This window comes from Saccopteryx bilineata, chromosome 4 (assembly GCF_036850765.1).
Source record: "Saccopteryx bilineata isolate mSacBil1 chromosome 4, mSacBil1_pri_phased_curated, whole genome shotgun sequence".
NCBI lineage: Eukaryota > Metazoa > Chordata > Mammalia > Chiroptera > Emballonuridae > Saccopteryx > Saccopteryx bilineata.
This window is the reverse complement of record NC_089493.1, coordinates 52,854,599-52,872,836: the sequence shown is the minus strand read 5'-3', so window position 1 is coordinate 52,872,836 and position 18,238 is coordinate 52,854,599. Positions and strand designations below refer to the sequence as shown.

Below are 18,238 nucleotides of genomic sequence, written 5' to 3'. Positions count from 1 at the left end.
ATCTAAGGACTGTGGGACTATCACTATCCTTCCCTCCCTGATACTATCTCCCCGCAGAAGCAGTCTTCTCAGTAATGTGGGATGACTCTGGTCCTCCTGTCCTCATTTTGATAACCACCTCAAGTATGATTCCTACTCCCATTGCACAGAGGAGAACCCCAAGGCTTACAGAGCTGAGGGAAGTAGGGTGAGTACTGAACTCAGGCCTAGCTGACTCTGGGTGCAGCTGGGTGCAGTGTTCTTCAGGCTCATCCAGCTGGCACCTAATGGCAGCCCCCCCCCCCCACCCGCCCCATTACCACATCTGTGGGTGAGCAACAGCTGAAGCCATACTTGGTCTGAATTACTGCCCAGGGAAGAAGGCAGTCCTCCCAGGAAGGCTACTGTTTCAGTCTATGCTAGGCTTGAGGCCCCCACACAGTCCCAACATCCCTCAGAGCAGTCCCCGAGGAACCCTACAGAGAGGTATGGGGTGGCGGGCATGGAGGGGAAGGAGGCACAGTTCACATATTTGCCCCCAGGTGTAGGTGCTGAGTTTTTGTGGAAGCTGATCACCCATCTCCTGCCTGTTGGCCCATTCGTTTTGCTTCCCATTATACACATATACCCCTTCCTCCAAACTGGCTGGGTTCAAATTCTACCTCTGCCACTACAAACTTGTGCAAGTTACTTAATGTCTTTGTGCCTCAGTGTCCTTATCTGCAAACTGGCGGTAACAACTATACCTACCCTCAAAGTTGTGTTATATGGGGTCTGGTGCCTTACCCCATGACACTTTGATTTAGCAGGTTCAATGGACCACATTTTGAAAATCACTGCCCTGAAGGATGTGGTCTGACCCATACATCACTTTCTAGCTATTGGGGTGAGCACCCATCCTGGTTCTGGTAACATCTTCTGGGTACTGTTTGTGTAGGTATTGTGTTTACTTGTGAAAATTCATCCTGCTGGTCACACGGGATTTGTGCACTTAAAATGCACCATCTTCTAGAATCTATATGGTTCTGTGAAGAACGCAAGGCAGGCTTCATCCCCATTTTTCAAATAAGGAAATGAGGCAAAGACAACTATTTTGATTTGGCCAAAGCAGTAGAGGATGAGGGTGAGGGAGCCTCTCCATTCGGGAGAGCAAATGCCTCTCCCAGGGAGCTCTGAGCGAACAGTACCGGGCTCCAGGTAAAGCTCAGCAAATGGTCCTGAATCCTTCCTGCAAATACCTCCCTCACCCCAGCGTACACACAGACGCCAGGCGGGGGACTCACACCGCCACACACTCACAAGGCCAGCTCTACGTGGGCATCCGGAAGGGAGACCCCCAGGCGGGAACCCCCGCGGGAGAATGGCGCCCAGCCCCGGGCCAATGGGAGTAGCGGAATTTCTTTCATTCAGCGAGGGGCCGGGCTCCCGCTTCTGCCCGGAAAGGGGCGGGATGCCGTGCGGGGGGCGGGGCCGCCGCGTGCCGAAGAGGGGGCGGTGCCGCCGGGGCCGGGCCAATCGGCGCCGCGCCCGTGGGGGGAGGGGGGACCAGGCCTTTTTTTCCCTCCGCGCGGGACCAATCCGGACTTTACAAGCTTGAACTTTTGCCACCCACGGACGAGCGAGCGCGCCCGAGGAGGTACCCCGCCGCGCCGGCTCCAGGGCCTGGAGCGGCCTTAACCCTTCCAGCGCCAGGCGGTCCGCTGCTGCCGCCGCGCCCCCAGCTCATCCCTGACCTTGCGATACCCCGTCCCCAAGTCCATTTCCATTTCACTGGTGAAACGTCGCTGGAGAAAGCACGACCTCTATCTACCTACATCCCTCACCGTGGTGCAGAGTTAAATTTGGGAAAGAGAGGAGGAAGCATCAGACTAGAGGGGGCTTGGGGCCGCTGGCCGCCGGCCTGGCTCAGAGGGAGGGCTATGGCGACCAAGAAGAGCTCGGGAAGGCGACACTCCCGCCTCTACCCCACCCTCAACAACTCCCTACCATGGGCACGCGTGGAACCCCTGCGTTCGAAGCGTCACATAGTCCCCCGTTTGGCCCAGTAGAGCGACCCCTGACTTTACGAAAGGGATGTTGAGACCTCGGGCCATCACGGAAGATCCCGCTACCACAGCAAACCAGTACCCTCTGTTCCCAAGAGACACAAGCCAGTAAGGCTCACACACCCATTTTTATTAGCTTTCTCTGGGAAGGAGGGGTGCATCAACTCTAAAGTGCAGTGTGTGTTTGTAAGTCTGTGCCCAAGCCACAGAGAGGCAAGGAGACCCATTTGCGTACGAGCCTCAGTGGGTTCGTGGAGCCTTCGCTCCACCCGCCTGTGGTTTGTATAACCGTGTGTTCTGTGTGCGCGCGCGAGTACTCGCCTGCATCCGTGCCCGCGGCGCAAGGCGAGCCAGAGAGCGGGCTGTGGGCGCAGTCAGGCCCGGGGTGGGGGTGCCGGAGAGAGCGCGGGGCGGGGGCCGAGGCTCGGCCCGCCCCAGGAGCCGGCCCCTCGGAGCCGCGGGCCTTGCAATGGGACGTGTTCTCCTTTAAGAGTTAAGAAACTTGAAACCTTGTTTGCGCAACAATCAGCGCCGCGGAGCCGCCAAAGTGTCTAGACTGGCATATGATGGGAGGCAGCCAATGACTCCGCGGCGCTCCTCCGGGGGCCCTCAGTGTGCGTTTGAGGAGAACAAAAAAGAGAGAGAGAGAGCCGAGCGGGGGAGCGAGCGAGGGAGCCGAGCCGAGAGAAAGAGCTGCCGGGCGCTGCCTCGCCAGACTTCGCCGGGACCGCGGGGCCACCGGGAGGCACTTTTTGTGGAGGGGGAAGGGGGGGCGACCTCTGCAGCCGCGGCGCCCGGGGCGTCCGAGCGCAGCGTGGGGAGGGCTGCGACCTCTGCCTCGGTGGATTGCATTTTTAATTAAGGATTTCCAGCAGCTCTTTGGGATTTTTACAGTTTCCACTCATGTGTTGACACCCGCGTTCGGGAGAAACTCGCTCCAAGTGCATCTAGCGCCTGGGACCTGAGACGGAGTTGGCCTTTCGTGCATGCAATTCCAGGGATTTTGGTTTTGTTTGGGGTTTCTTTCTCTCTCTCTTTTTTTCTTCTTTTTGCAGGGAGTAAGAAGGAAGCTGAGATTATCAACAAGCCTGCGTTTCGGATCCTGCAGGAAAAGCCCATGTAGTTAAGCGCTTGGGTTTTACAGGCAAGGCTTCCCAGACACATTTGGGGGTTCGGCGCGAGCGCTTTGTGCTCATGGACCAGCCGCGCAACTTTTGAAGGTTCGCCGGCCCATGCGGGGACTTTCTGGCGGCGCGCCGCCTGCGGTCCCCCTCAAGCGCCGGGGCTGGAGTTGCTGAGCAGCCCGGCCGCTGGGATCCATGTAGCCGCTGGCCGGGCGCAGACTTCGGCTCGGCGTTCGCGTGTTCCTCGCCGGCCCACCCCGGCGAGCTCCCTCATGTTGCAGCCCTGCGGCGCCCCTTCGACGACAAGCTGTGCGCGGTCTGCACGACGCCCCGCGGCGGAGCTTCATGTGGGGCTGCGGCCCGCGCAGCCGGCGCCTCGCTGAGGGAACGGACCCCCGGTAACCGGAGACCGCCACCCCCCCACCCCCGGCGCCAAAGGATATCGTATGTTCAGGTCCAAACGCTCGGGGCTGGTGCGGCGACTTTGGCGAAGTCGTGTGGTCCCCGACCGGGAGGAAGGCGGCGGCAGCGGCGGTGGCGGCGGCGGCGACGACGAGGATGGGAGCTTGGGCAGCCAAGCTGAGCCGGCCCCGCGGGCACGAGAAGGCGGAGGCTGCAGCCGCTCAGAAGTCTGCCCGGTAGCCCCGCGGCGGCCCCGGGACGCGGTGGGACAGCGAGGCGCCCAGGGCGCGGTGAGGCGCCGGCGCGCAGGGGGCCCCCCGAGGCCCATGTCGGAGCCGGGGGCCGGCTCTGGGGGTTCCCCGTTGGACGTGGCGGAGCCGGGAGGCCCGGGCTGGCTGCCCGAAAGTGACTGCGAGACGGTGACTTGCTGTCTCTTCTCGGAGCGGGACGCTGCGGGCGCTCCCCGGGACGCCGGCGATACCCTGGCCGGGGCGGTCCTGGAGCCTGCGGGCGGCGGGCGGAGTCGCGAAGCCCGCTCGCGGCTGCTGCTGCTGGAGCAGGAACTCAAGACGGTCACGTACTCGCTCCTGAAGCGACTCAAGGAGCGCTCGCTGGACACGCTGCTGGAAGCGGTGGAGTCCCGCGGCGGCGTGCCGGGCGGCTGTGTGCTGGTGCCGCGTGCCGATCTCCGCCTGGGCGGCCAGCCCGCGCCACCGCAGCTGCTGCTCGGCCGCCTCTTCCGCTGGCCTGACCTGCAGCACGCCGTGGAGCTGAAGCCCCTGTGCGGCTGCCACAGCTTCGCTGCCGCCGCCGACGGCCCCACCGTGTGCTGCAACCCCTACCACTTCAGCCGGCTCTGCGGGCCAGGTGAGCGCGCTGCGCAAGGCTGGCGGGGAGGGCAGGCTCGGGGCTCCACTCCCGTCCCCTTTCGTGGCCAGATACCTCGAGGGTAGAGTTGTGCCCTGCCAGTGTATCTAGTCTAGTATGGGAGCTCCAGTGGAGGTGCTGGGGAGTGGGAATCTGGGCCCCTACATCAAATGGCAACTTCATCAAGGCACCGGCAGCAGTAAAACGGTACACGGTGGAGTTCTCTCTATGGAGCTTCAGGGGCAGAATATAAGCTCTGACTTCACAGACGAAAAGGTTAGACTTAGGTCAAGGCAAAGGTTGCGTGCCCCCCCCCCCAATTTATCCCAGGGAATGCTCAGGCCTTTAGCCTTTGTGTGCATATGCCTATACCTGAGCCATCCTTTCCTGTATCCAACTGTAGAGAAATAAGTTGTGAAATTGGGTGTAGACATTCAGTACCTAGAGTCAAAGTGTTTGTAAATTGTCCCATTTGTTCCTTAGTATGATTTGGAGCAAAGCTTTCTTAGGGTAACCACTCTCAAAGTGGATACCACCCTCTTGACCTGATTGCTCCCCACATCTCTTGGATGTCAAATGCTAGGGCTCACCATCATTGCCATTCTCAATTCTGCGTCCAGTTTTGGTGTTCAGTTGAGGGTCCTGGGGGCGTCTGTGAATAAGTAGGTGAGGAAGGCAGGTATTTCACTACATCTGAGAACTGCTCCCTGTCTTTGTTCGCTTCCTGGGACCTCCTGCACACACCCCACCCTCAGCCCAACTTTCCTGAGGATGCCCTGAGTGCTGGAGCAGAGATGAGGACTGGTGATTTCTGGCAGGCCAGAAGCTTGCAGGATCACACAGTTTAGTCTGTAGCATCTTTGGGCTGTATGCATCTTAGGTGGCACTGGGGGTTCTGCAGGGTTGTGATGGTTAGAGTTACAGGCTATTGGGTGTTGGAGGGCTCTGAGTTTCTCCAGTCTGGTGCCTCTTGAGAGAGTCAGCATCCACCCTGAGGGTCCGTAGAGGGTCAGATCTCAGGTCTTCTGACTCCCAATGTGAAATGGGGTGGGGTGGGACTGTGAGTATGCACGGGGGTAGTGGCTGGAGGGGAAAGAAAGGTACCTCAGTGGTGGTTGACTGATGGGCATTGGTGGGGAAAGGCAGCGTTGATCTGGCTGCCCTGTGCCCCTGTATGGTTGGTCATTCTAGGTCCGATACAGAAGCTATTGGCAGTCCCTAACTTGTGGCCCACAGCTTTCTGTGCTTTCTCTTCTCTTTCTGACAGCATCCCCTGGAAGTGGCTTCCTCCCTTCTGCTCCCCTGTGGCTCTGGGGAAGGGGACCCTGTGTGTGGGTGCCCTATCTCTGGTCATTAATGTTTAGTGGGACATAATTGGTGAGGTTCACTCTGCTATTTTAGAAAGCCCTGGCAGGTATTTTCTCTCTCACCATGTCAGTCTGCCAGCAAATACTTGTTGAGCACTTATTTTTTCCAGGCACCATGCTGGATGCAGCAGCAGGGAGAGTGGAAATATGAGTAGGATCCTTCCCCTCAAGAAATTTTATCTTCCAGAGGAGATGGGATAGAGGTGGGGGAAGAAGGGCCAGGTGAGGGGGTGAGAACTATTAGGGTGCTGTGGGGTATGTATGTAACCCGGTCACTTCCAGGAGCTCCAGCACTCTAACCTGGAGCAGGCCTTGGAGGGTGGGTAAGGAGAGGTGGGTGTTGGAAGAGGAAGACAGGGCCAGCTGAGAATCAAGGGGTCAGGCGAGCTCAGGTGTGTGGGTAGGAAGGGGGCAGTGAAGAACTTGGCCACAACAAGACTCAGCCTTGCCAATGGTGTTAGGTTGTCCCTACTCCTTGGATGACAAGTCATCTTGGGTGTTGGTTTGAGTTTGGTGGACTTGGGCAGGTACAGGTTGAGAGACAAACTGCAGTGGGATGATGCTTAACCACAGACTTGGTCCTAGGCTCTGCTTGGCCAGTAACACTACTTGATCTTGGACGAGTAACCTGCCCTCTTAGTCTCCCTATGGGTCAGTGAAGGTGGCTCCAGGAACATTTTTCCATATCTAATTCTAGACTAAGCATTGGCACTCTACTCCCTTCCTGCTCCCAGGAGGAGGCACTATTTGCTGGGGCTGTGTCTTCTCTCCTTCCCTTCCTCAGCCGAAGAGACCCTCTTTTCAAGCCATCCTGGGGGCTGCTGGGAGGACGGATGGTCTGGGAAGAGTTTCCAGTATGCACCAGGTAGACCCTCTGGTTTCATTCCCTGCCTAATGGCATGTGCTGAAGAGACTGGGACCTGGGGAGCCCTTTACTGCCCACCCCACTCCCGCCAGCTGGCCGCCAGCCTGGCTCCCAGAGCTGGGCGGGTGCATAGCTGGAGCTCAGTCGTGCGCGTCCTGATAAGGAGACTGCTCCTTCCCAGGCTCTGGGGGAGAGGGCTGGGGCACTGGGGCAGGCAGACAGACAGACAGACAGACAGTACACTGGAATACCCAGCAGGCCAACTGAGGGACACCCACCTGGCACCAGTCCCCTCAGTGCCCCTGATCCCCCACAGGGATCCTCAGTGACAGGCGGCCCCTTACTGGGCAGTGCAGACCCCTGCTGCTTAGAGCAAAGGCTGCTCCATCCATAATTTTCTTTAGGGCATCAGGCTCTTTACCCATCTTTGGGCCTCTTTTCCCATCTGTAACATGGTATGGGTGGACTGAATACCTTAGGTCTGACGGGCAGATTTCAGGTGACAGGCCTGCTGCCTTCCTTCCCTGCCCTCTCCCTAATACTTCTCTCAGTAAGCGGGTTTCTCCCTCTGCTGCTTCCCCCAAGCCCCCACTCCTCATGGGAGTCAGGCCCTAGCACTCCCTCCTCTATGTGTCTCTCTGTCCCAGGAAGAGCCAGTTCACTGAGCTCGGTGCCTATGTGGACGGAAATGTGGAGAAATACTTTAATCACAGTTCTAACCTGTGTTTATAGAGCTCCTTTCTCCTGAAAGTATCCATTAACTTTGGAATAAATCTCCTGCTCTTTGCTTTACCACTTTTTTTTTTCTGTAATTATATTCAGTAAATTACTATTATCCAAATTGTGCCAGGGAAAGAGAGACAGAGTGAGAGAGAGAACTTCTAAACGACTGTAGGAGGCCGCCTAGGAAAACACAGGGTTCCCAGGCCAGGACTAGAGGAATTAGAATGGGCCAGAAAGTTTTCCTTTTATTTGGCCTGGCATTATCCCTTTGAAATGAGATCAATTTCAAGTTGGGCTTCCAAGCCCCCGCCCCGCCCCGCCTCTCTGGCCTGCCCTTCTCCTCCGAGCTCCTCCTTGGAGGTGAGGAAGGGGTGATAATGTGCAGTTTGCCTCTTGCTGGCGCCAGCCGGCCGTGCTGTTTATCTGGCTGCTGGGGGAATCTAGGCAATTAGGCTCTGCCGGCCTTAAAGTGCCAGGAGCTCCTTTTTTGTGTCTCCCACCCTGGGGCTTGGGGTTGAGCCTAAAGCTTCTGGGGGGGTGGAGGGGACAGGCGCCCTGGAGGCTACCTCCTGACCTACATCTACCCCTTGGCAGGGTGAAAACTGGGAGGCCCAGGGAGGCCAATGGAGCTTTTCCTAAGCAAAAGGCTAGGCTGCAAGGAGAGGGGTGGAAGGTAGTGTCCCAAACTGAAACTTTACCAGCCACTAAGAGAGGCTGTGAACTCTTCTGGCTTTAGGATTAGATAGAGAGGAAAAGGCCAGGTACTCTCTGGGGACTGACCAGAGGCAGTTAGGGCTGTGCTGAGCATTAGCCTTCTGGTCCTCTGGTCCACTCAGCCCCTGGCCGACTGCGCTCTCACTCCTGGAGGAAGTTGGAGGAGATTTCTGAAGTTGACGCCTGAGGCTAGATGTCTGAGGGGACTGGAGTTTCTCATTTCTTTCTCTTCCTCTCTCCCTCCCTCCCTCCCTCCCTCTTCTCTCCCATTCTCTCTCTTCTCTCCCCCATGTGCATTTCTTTCAAAAGAGCCTGCAGGACTCCAGAAGTTACTATTTTGAAATCAACACAGTTTTTGCGAGCACTAAGATAGCTTCTAAGAAGGGAGTGAACAGAGGACCTGGAGGCAGCTCACACTTCCTTATCTGACCTTTTGTCTCACATACCAGCTGTCCCATCTGAGTGCCCACCTTGCTCACCTGATTTGATATCCTGAAACTCCATTCTCCCGGAACCAGGAGGCCTGGATGTGCGGGAGTGGAGTGGAGGTACCAGTTAAAGCTTACCCAGTGGTGTTGGCAGCATTATTCCTAATGCCTGAAAAGTGGAAACAACCCAAATGTCCATTAGCTGATTAAGAGATAAACAAATAGATAGATAAAATTTGGTATATCCACACAATGGAATATCATTCAGCTGTAAAAAAGAATGACTTTTAAAAAAAATTTTATTGAGAGGAGGAGAAGCAGAGACAGACTCCCGCATGTGCCCTGACCGGGATCCACCCGGCAAGCCCTCTAGGGGGCGATGCTCTGCCCATCTGGGGCCCTTGCTCGGTTGCAACCAGAGCCATTTTTTAGCACCTGAGGTGGAGGCCATAGAGTCATCCTCAGCGCCCAGGGCCAACTCACTCTTATTGAGCCATGGCTGCAGGAGGAGAGGAGAAGAAAGAGACAGAGAGAGAAGCGAGGGGGGGAGGGGTAGAGAAGCAGATGGGCGCTTCTCCTGTGTGCACTGATTGGAATCAAACCTGGGACTTCCACACACCAGGCCGATGCTCTACCACTGAGCCAACCAGCCAGGGCCAAGATTGATTTTCTAATACATGCTACAACCTGGATGAACCTTAAAAACTGTATGCTAAGTGAAAGAAGCCAGACAAAAAGACCATATATGATATGAATCCATATGTCCAGAATAAGCAAATCCATAAAGCGAGAGAGTAGATTTGTGACTGCCTAGTGTTTGGGGTTTGAGGGACTAGGGACTGACTGCTCCTGGGAACAAGGTTTCTTTTGGGTGATGAACATGTTCTATAATTAGATGGTGGTGTTGGTCTCACAACTCTGAGGGTAGTGAAAACCTATAACTTGTATACTTCAAGAGAATGAGTCTTAAGAGTATGTGAATGATAACTTCATTTTTCAAGAAAAAGTAACTTGATAATGGTCCCCAACTGGTCTTCCCTTTGTTTAGCTGAAACAGAGTAATTTCTCCTACCTTCCTGGGTGGCCGTGGGCTGGTCCTTTCCCTTGTTGGACCTCAGTTGTCTCATCACGTAAAAGAAGTTGAGTTGAGTGAACTCCAAGAAGTTGAGTTAATTTAAAAAGAAAGAAGTTGAGTTAGGCAAACCTCTGACATTCTAAATCTGAATCTCTCTCTTGGGGGTGAAGTCTGTAGGCCTTTGGGTGGAGCAGATTGCATGTCAGGAGTAGAAGGTTTGAACAAAAAAGGATCCCCCCCAAAAAAACAAAAACAGAGAGACTCATGGACACGGGAACCAATCAGTGAATGAACAACTGAGTGGAACAGGAAATGAACGCTCCCTCTCCCTTGCTCTCTCTGTCTTTCAAAAAGCAATGAAAAAAAGTTAACAACTCACGGACAGGGACAACAGCGTGGTGATCGCCTGGGTGGGAGGGGCAGGGGGAGGAGGATAAAGGGGGATAAATGGTGATGAACAGAGACTTGACTTGTGCGGTGAACACACAATGCACTGTATAGGCCTTCATACTTTACTTGCCTAGTGTGGAAGTTAGTGATTAGCTTCTAGTCCCCACAGCTAAACAGTGCCCTACAAACCATTTTATTGGAGCGAATGAAGGCCTGGGAAAGTCTCTTCTGAGAGCTTTGCAGTTCCCTGCTAGCTGGTGTGTCTGACATTTCAAGTGTCAAGATTTGCTTTCTGTCTCACTCATGTCATTAGAACCCCCCCAGCTCAGGTGTGACCATGGGTCATGGGTGTCACAATTCAAGGCCCAGGTGACCCCTGGAAGAGATGCTGGGGTTGATGACAGTGGCTTGCACTCCCACCACTGCCCATTACTGTTGAGTTTTACTTTTGGGGACAGATCTGAGGGCCTTCCACCTTGTGTGTCCTGAGCCTTAGCCAAACAGATTTTTGCCAAAGGAACCCTAACATAGTAATTGCGGTCCTTCTGATAAGTTAATGGGGTAGTGGAAAGGGCATGAGGCTCCTCGGGGTCAGTAGACCTGGGTTCTGGTTCTGGCTCTACAACCAGCTCCTTCTTTAGCCCTGAGGGAGTCACTGCCACTGTCCAGGCCTCAGTCTTCTCTGTACGGGGGAGTACCGTGTTCAGTTCTGCTTCCGTGTGGAGCTTGAGCCCTACCTGAGTTTTGATTCCCGTCCTGGGAAGTTGCTCCTACTCAAGGTTGGTCTCTAGCCCTTCCAAGTCTTGAGGACCAGTAGATGAGGCGACTCCTACTGAGGGCCAGTAACTCCCCTCCTGGAGTCCTGTTTGAGGTCTCCCATGGATCACCCCTTTGGCCTCTTTGGTCCTCTTGATCCACACCTTTGTCTGCTGATGCCCTCAACCTGACCATTATTTTCATCACTGTTGTCTTTGTCCACAGATGTTTCCTGACCACTTTCTGTGCAGATGATGTGACTCAACTGAGATGAAAGGGTGGAAGATGGGGTGTCTTTTGATTCCTGTCTTGTTGGGGTGTAGAGCACAGTCGGGTCTGGGCTCAAATTCCAGTTCTAACATGATTGACTGGGGGTGGGTAGGTGCTGGGCAAGTTAGTTTTCTCCTCTGTGAAATGGGAGTAGTATTGACCGCTTTGTCATTGAGAAAGGATGAAATAAAAATAAGTGCCCAGTGAATGTCATTGACCATAACCACTCTGTACCTAAGGTCTAAGAAAACAAAATACAATATATGAAATTGAAAATCCTTGGCATGAAGAGAGACACAGGGCAGGCTTTCCGCAAATGCTTGCTTTTCTCCCAGTAGCTACTCCCTGATTTACCTTTCCTTCTTCCTTAATACTGTCCACAAAAGATTCCCTGTTTCTAGACCTCAGGGCCTTCACTTTGTTGAAATAATTTCTGGCTGGAAAAGCCAGGTTAGGGAAGAGCTGAAGCTACATAGGGTGTATGGAACAAAACAAATGCTCCAACAGCTAATTGTGCCTTATTATAATTGCAAAAAGCACGCATTACCCCTTGTGTCATTACTGATACCTGCCTAATAATAGTTATTATCACTTTACTACCACTGAGCGTTTGTTTTAGTTTGAGACCTGATGGTGTTTAATTTCAATTAGGGAAAATGAAGGGTCATTTCATTCATGCAAATTGTTACTTAGTTTAGCAAATTGTTACTTCCCCTAAAGCAAGAGGCTAAGGAATTCTTCTGAAGACAAAGTATATGTTTTTAAGGAGGAGTATTTCAGGCAAATGAAAGGAAACCAAAAGAAAAATACCATAGACAATAAGGAATCACAGTGGGTCTGAGCTGGAAGGCAGGCGAGAGCTTGTGTCCCACCCCTTATCGTTCGAGAGGCAGGGGACTGAGGCCCAGGGCTGGCAGTGACTGGTTTAAGGTCTCCCATCTGGGTAGCTGGGTTTGGCTTCTTGAGTCCCAACCAATCTTGCCCTCCTCCTTGCTCCAAAGAATACTATGTAGATCTAATGCAGTTTGTTTGGAAGTGAGCTGCTATGTCTGAGCCTCTGTACTCACACTCAGTTCTGATTAGAGTTGCCAAATTTAGCAAATAAAAATACAGAGTGCCCAGATGAAGTTTGAATTTCAGGTAAACAACTCATACCCTCTCAATAGCTGGGGACATACTTATACCGAAAGCTTATGCCATGGAAATCCAAAATTCAAATTTACCCGAGCATCTGAACACTGGCTTTGACTTTTCCTTGCACCTGCGTTTCTCTCGTTACAGTAGTAACAGTTACTGTTTATGGAAATATTTTTCCACAGTACCAGGAGCTGTATTAAGCATTTTATATACATAATCTTTCACCTTCCCGGTCAACCTGGGTGGTGCATGTGAGTATTGTTGCTACTTTTGAGCTGAGGAAACAGACTCAGAAGTGAAGACATTTGCCTGAGCTTGCACAGCCAAAGGTGGTAGAGCAGTGATGTTGCAGTGGATTTGGGCAGCATAGGCGTTGGGAGAGAAGGCAGGTTTTCTGTGACCTGGGTTTATTATTGGAGGAAATCCGTAATCAAAAGCACATAGAAGAACCCCTAGGTGTGGACTGTCCCACCCTGACAGTGACATGCTGTCTCCTGTCTTCCAGAATCACCACCACCTCCCTACTCTCGGCTGTCTCCTCGCGACGAGTACAAGCCACTGGGTAAGTGTGTCCTCCTTCCGACCCTTGGGGGAGGTGTGTCCATTTGGGGCTCCCCTTCATTCTAGCGCCCAGTTTCAGTGCTGAAGAGGATGAGGGGGAAGCTGGCCTGCTTGCCTTTGAAATGGGGTGAAGTTTTTTTACAAACACAGCCTCAGTTGGGGCCAAAGTAGACTCAGCCCCTCCAGCCGGCTATTTACATCTTAAAATTCCTCAGCTCATCATTAACCTCTGTGTGACCTTTAAACACGGGCCTGAGGGAGACGAATAGGGTTTGGACTCAAGCCTCTCATTGGAGGTGGGTTGGTATTTGTCTCTTCCTTTCGCTCCCTCCCCTGGTCTTAGATTGTTCGCCTTTAGTGTGTATTAGTTGTTACTATGACAGATAGGTTGAGCAAGATGTCACTGTTGAGAGGAGCTGTAGGTTTCCCCCCCTTTTTTTTCTTCTTTTTTTTTTGTATTTTTCTGAAGCTGGAAATGGGGAGAGACAGTCAGACAGACTCCCGCATGCGCCCAACTGGGATCCAACCGGCACGCCCACCAGGGGCGAGGCTCTGCCCACCAGCGCCCGGGCCATCTTTGCTCCAATGGAGCCTTGGCTGCGGGAGGGGAAGAGAGAGACAGAGAGGAAGGGGGGGGGGTGGAGAAGCAAATGGGCGCTTCTCCTATGTGCCCTGGCCGGGAATCGAACCCGGGTCCCCCGCACGCCAGGCCGACGCTCTACCGCTGAGCCAACCGGCCAGGGCCAGGTTTCCCCCTTTTTAAGCCAAAGAGTTTACCTGGGCAGGAGCCACAGTTGGAAGGTTTAGAAAGCATGTGGATTGGTACATAAAGACCCTGGCATGGCAGTCCCCTAGGTGCACTTCGTGGAGGTAGTTTTGTCATTTTAGAACAGGTCCCATTCAGAGACAGAATGTGTTTTCTGTAAACCTAGGGACTAGGTGAGCAGCTTGTATTCTGGAGTAAATGTGTGTGGTTTTAAAAGTAGACATGGCTTGTTTCCTGGCCCTCCTGTTTCCTCTAGTGGAGAATCCTAGTGGTGGGGTGAGTTAGTCTGGCCTTAGCAATACCAGGAGAGCAGCGTTGTGACCCAGGCTGTTCCCGTGGGACTTAAGCTTTAAAAGTCAGATGGCGTGGCAGTGATGCTCACACATTCCACCAAGTGACCACAAAAACTGGGTTTGGTTTTGTTTTTGATAAAGGCTCTTCCCAGTAGCATTGTGTCAGCATCATCTGGGAGGTCCCTTCTAAACGTTGTCGACTCTCAGGCATCCGGTCCAGCTCTTTCCTTCCAGGCCCTCCTGTGGAGTCAGAAGTGCCCACCAGGTTCGTCCAGGAGTTTAACCTCCTCAGTCTAGGAGGACAGAGGCTGTCCCATGATGGTGTGAGTCAGTGGCTTAATGATAGCAACTTCCTCATTGTTTTTCCTGACGTATGGTCACCTCATACATGGAGGAGCTTTATTTAGTTCTCTGGGGAACTGGAGAGGTCATGTGGTTGGACCCTGTCACTTCATAGGTGGGGAGTCATACTTGAAGGATAGGGAGGGCTCCCAGCTAATGAGCAGCAGGGCTGAGGCGGAAATCCAAAGCCAGCCCTCTGTTTAGCTCAGCGATTCCCCATCCCTCCCTCAGCACTTCCTAAGTCAGTGTAATTAGACTAGTCATTTAGAAGATCCCTGGTTTCATTAGAGGAAAAAAAAAAAAAAAGGGAAAACACCCTCAAATGTTCTTAGTAAAGTTGCACCTTAGTTTGAATGTCAAGGATCATTGCCTTGAGGAGTTGTGGGTCAGCTTGTGATAATGCAGCAAAAGCCTGGACACTACTTAGCCCTGCAGAGTGACCATTCGGAAATCAACAGGTGTCCTGTTTATTTTACAAACGGGACAACTGAGGCCTAGAGAGAAGAAGTGACCCCTTGCTGGTGGTCAAATAGCTCAGGGATCTGTGACAGACAGCCCACCAGCTGTCTTTGTATGGCTTGTGAGCTGAGGATGGTTTTTACTTTCTTAGATGGTTAAAAAAGTCAAAAGAAGAATAATACTTCATGACATGTGAAAATTATATGAAATTCAGATTTTAGTGTTCATAATAAAAGTTGCACTGGAACAGAGCACACTCACCCGTTTCCATATTGCTTGTAGCTGCTTCCACACTCCAGTGGCAGAGTGGAGTAGCTGTAATAGATTGTATGACCTGCAAGCCTGAAAATACCGTTGGGCTCTTTGCAGAAAAAGTTGGTGAGCCTTGATTTTGCTGACTTAACAGTGGAGGTGGGACTTGAATCTGGGGCTCCAACTTCTGGCCAGGGCCCCTCCTTGGGGCTTGAGCCATGATGGAGGTAAGGAGTGCTCTTTTTCTTCAATAGCCCGAAGACACTTCAGACTTCAAGGGCCTCACTAGAAGCACCAGATGCGAAGGTTTGGAGAATCCACTGTAGGGACTGACTTACTAGCTGTGAAAGGTGGAAGCTACCTGTGTGTTCCCACTCTGGGAACCTCACAGAGCTGTCTATGTTGGCTCAACTATGGTTTACTAAGAAGTAGGATTCAGCCTTTGATGTTGCTGCTTCAGACAAGAAGTGGCAGCAAGACTGGGGCAGTGACCACTTTGGGAACACCAGGTGTTAAAAGCAGCAATCTTTTAAGAAGTCCCACTGAGGCGTTGAGGTTATTATTATATTTTTAAAAAATGAGATTTTCCATCTGTCCTTATTTTCCTCTGAACACATTTTACCAGCAGATAACTTTTTCATGCCCTGATAAATTGTCCAAGTTATTTTTGTATTATTTTCTTTCCCTTGGATTGTTGTTTTTTTCATAAACAATAAGTCAGTTCACTTCTAAGCCTCTGTGATCACATGACACCAAAAAACAAAGTAAAACCCAAAACACCCAGTCAGCCTCTGATAAGTGGGGAGGGGGAGGGAAGAGGCCAAATTGGTTAATGTTTCATCTTCCCGTTCCCCAAACCATGTGGTAAAAGGAAAAAAAAAATAATCCTGTAGGATTGAATGGAATCCTAGTTGGCGAGGGCCTGGACTAACGGTTTTTGCCCCAGGAATCCCCAGCTTGGGTGCCTCCCCTGAGCCAGGTGGGACCAGCTGAGCCAGACCTGGGCTGTGCTGGCTGAGAAGAAGAGGAAAGTGCTGCAGGCCTCACAGAACATGCCTTCTGACTCTTGGGCAGGCCTGCCCCTTAACAGGGACAACACCCCATCGCTGGTAGCAAGAGGCAACGGCCCAGGAAAAATGTTCCAAGTCTCCCTGCCCCAAAAGGCATCAGCTTGTCAAACTAGCAGCTCGGCATTCAAGAAAAAAAAAAACAAAAAACATGCAAAAGATTTTCCTTTCCCCATCTAACTACATGGCAGACGGGGGAAAATAAATAAATGCACGCCATATGAAGTACTTAAAACTCCTTACGAAAAAAGAATGCCTTAAAAAGAAAACAAAAACAGTCCAGGCATTGAAAGTTGCTCTGTGAGCAGGTTTGGATGCTAGGGAGTAGAGGAGGGGAGAGAGGAAAAAAAGTTAATCTGGGAGCAAACGCTTGAGCCCTTAATTAGAGGGGTGTAAGCAGGAAACAGTGAGGATGGCTGGTAACTTGTTAAAACAGGGTTTCCCGAGCTCCAGCGGGAGGAAGGAAGGAAGGAAGAAAGGAAGGAAGGAAGCAAGAAGGAACAACTTCAAGAATTTTAATGGTTGTAATTAAGTACAGCAACTATGAATTGTTTAGGGGCTTAATTTAACCTTACCCAGGGAGGCTCCAAGTTGGTACTTGCACAGTCCCATGAACTTGGGTTATTTCTGTGGTCAGAGCAATTGCAACTTTTTCAGGTGCCAGGGCTGCAGCAGTCAGCATTTTCCAGAAGAGTGCTAGGGCTGACTGGCCTGGTCGCCCACGGTCACGGGACAGGGTTACAGAGCGGCATCAGAAGGTTGGGGGGGACATGCTGCCCTTTGCAAGGGCTTGCATGCACACACACTCGTGGACACCCGTGCACACACTTGCATGAGAAAGCAGACACGCAGACACACTCCACAGCCAACTAAGTTCTTTTTCTCTTTCCTCCCGCAGATCTATCCGATTCCACATTGTCTTACACTGAAACGGAGGCCACCAACTCCCTCATCACTGCTCCAGGTGAATTCTCAGGTTGGCATTTCTTCTCTGCTTGGTGCTGTTGTGTTGGACTTCACAGAGGGGCGCAGGTAGAAGCGGTACTTGACGGAAGCCTTCTGGATATTTATTCCCACTCCTTTTCTTTCCCCTTTTCCTCCCACCTCTTGGATTGGAAGACTGCCCATGTCTTTATTGTTGGTGTTTTGGGGATTAAGAATAGTCTGTATGAATGAAACCTAAAGATGATCATTTAAAATGCCTGTTGGTCCGCGTTTTAACTAGTTGTCTCTGCCTTGTCTCGTGGAAATGAGTAAAACCCAGCACAACTCACCATCTCTCGTTTTAGAAAGCAATCTTCCAGTTGCTGAGAGGCAGCAAACGGATGTGTGTGTTTGCATTTCTCTATAGACTTCTCCTTCTGTCCCCACTCTGGGGAAGGACCTATGTGAAGGGTCAGAAGAGGGGGCAGTGGAGTGGGTGGAACAAGCTTTTGGGAGGGTCTGGTGAGCAGGGAGTTTGCCAGAGGCCAGTGGTTTGCCCGTCTCCTGGAGCAGGGGATGCTGGACTAGCTTGCAGAGAGAATGCTGGTTTGGAGCTCCCACTCCTTGCAATTAAGAGTTGGCCATAGGGAAATTCCAGGAATACCTAAATCAAGCTTTCCTTAAGAAATAAAGAGGTTGGTGGTAACCTGCATGCCTGAAGGGCCAGGAAGGACTTGGGTGCCACGGTCTGTGGGGCCGTTTGGGAACATGGCAGGTGGTGCTCCATGAGGACAGCTGGGGCATGTGGCCTGGTGCCCTGTGCTGCATGGGGTGATGGCCCCTGGGGCTGGAGCTGCTTCCCAAGTGGACATGACTGGATCTTGGCCTGGAGGCCTCTGTCTACATCTGCACTATCTTTCTTGTGCCCCACACCCATGTCATAATAGAAACAATGTTGATCAGAGCTGTTCAGTGTTTACTTTGGGCCATGGCCTGTGCTTGGGGCCCCTTTGTATGTATCATCTCGGAACAGCAGCAAAGGAACTAGGCCAGGGGCAGACAGAGCTGAGCCATTTGTCTCTGTACTTCTAACCAGTGTTTTGCCCACCCACCCCTTTTCTGCAAGGGCTGAATGTACCTCTGATAAACTTACTTTGTACTAAGTTCTGGCTGCCGTTCTTGCAGTATTCTCCCCGTGACTCGACCCCAGACTGGCTTCTCCTGGCTGCCTGGCCATTTCCCATGTGCGAGCCCCTCCTCATTCATTCTCTGTTCCATCACAACCGTGGGAGATCACAAGACTACATCTGTTTCAAAAATAGAGAAACTAGAAGCTGGACCAGGAAGTGACTGGCCACAGGGTCGCATCAATGGGACTCATGGCACAGCTGGTACTGGGGTTGAGGTCTTCTGGATCCTTTTTGCCTCCGGT

General features: G+C 52.3%; 1 protein-coding gene across 2 annotated transcripts in view; it reads left to right on the top strand.

The window, feature by feature from the left end:
- The first annotated feature begins 2,321 nt into the window (after positions 1-2,321).
- Positions 2,322-18,238, top strand: part of SMAD6 (SMAD family member 6) — an 84,547-nt gene continuing 68,630 nt past the window's right edge. Inside the window, exons 1-3 of one of the 2 annotated variants that reach the window (XM_066276381.1) lie at positions 2,322-4,417; positions 12,648-12,704; positions 16,781-16,846. In XM_066276381.1, coding sequence (XP_066132478.1) covers positions 3,595-4,417; positions 12,648-12,704; positions 16,781-16,846 — 946 coding nt within the window. In that variant the 5' untranslated portion in view covers positions 2,322-3,594. Of the gene's footprint in view, positions 4,418-12,647; positions 12,705-16,780; positions 16,859-18,238 lie in introns of both variants that reach the window. The other variant, XM_066276380.1, reaches the window with a different exon arrangement.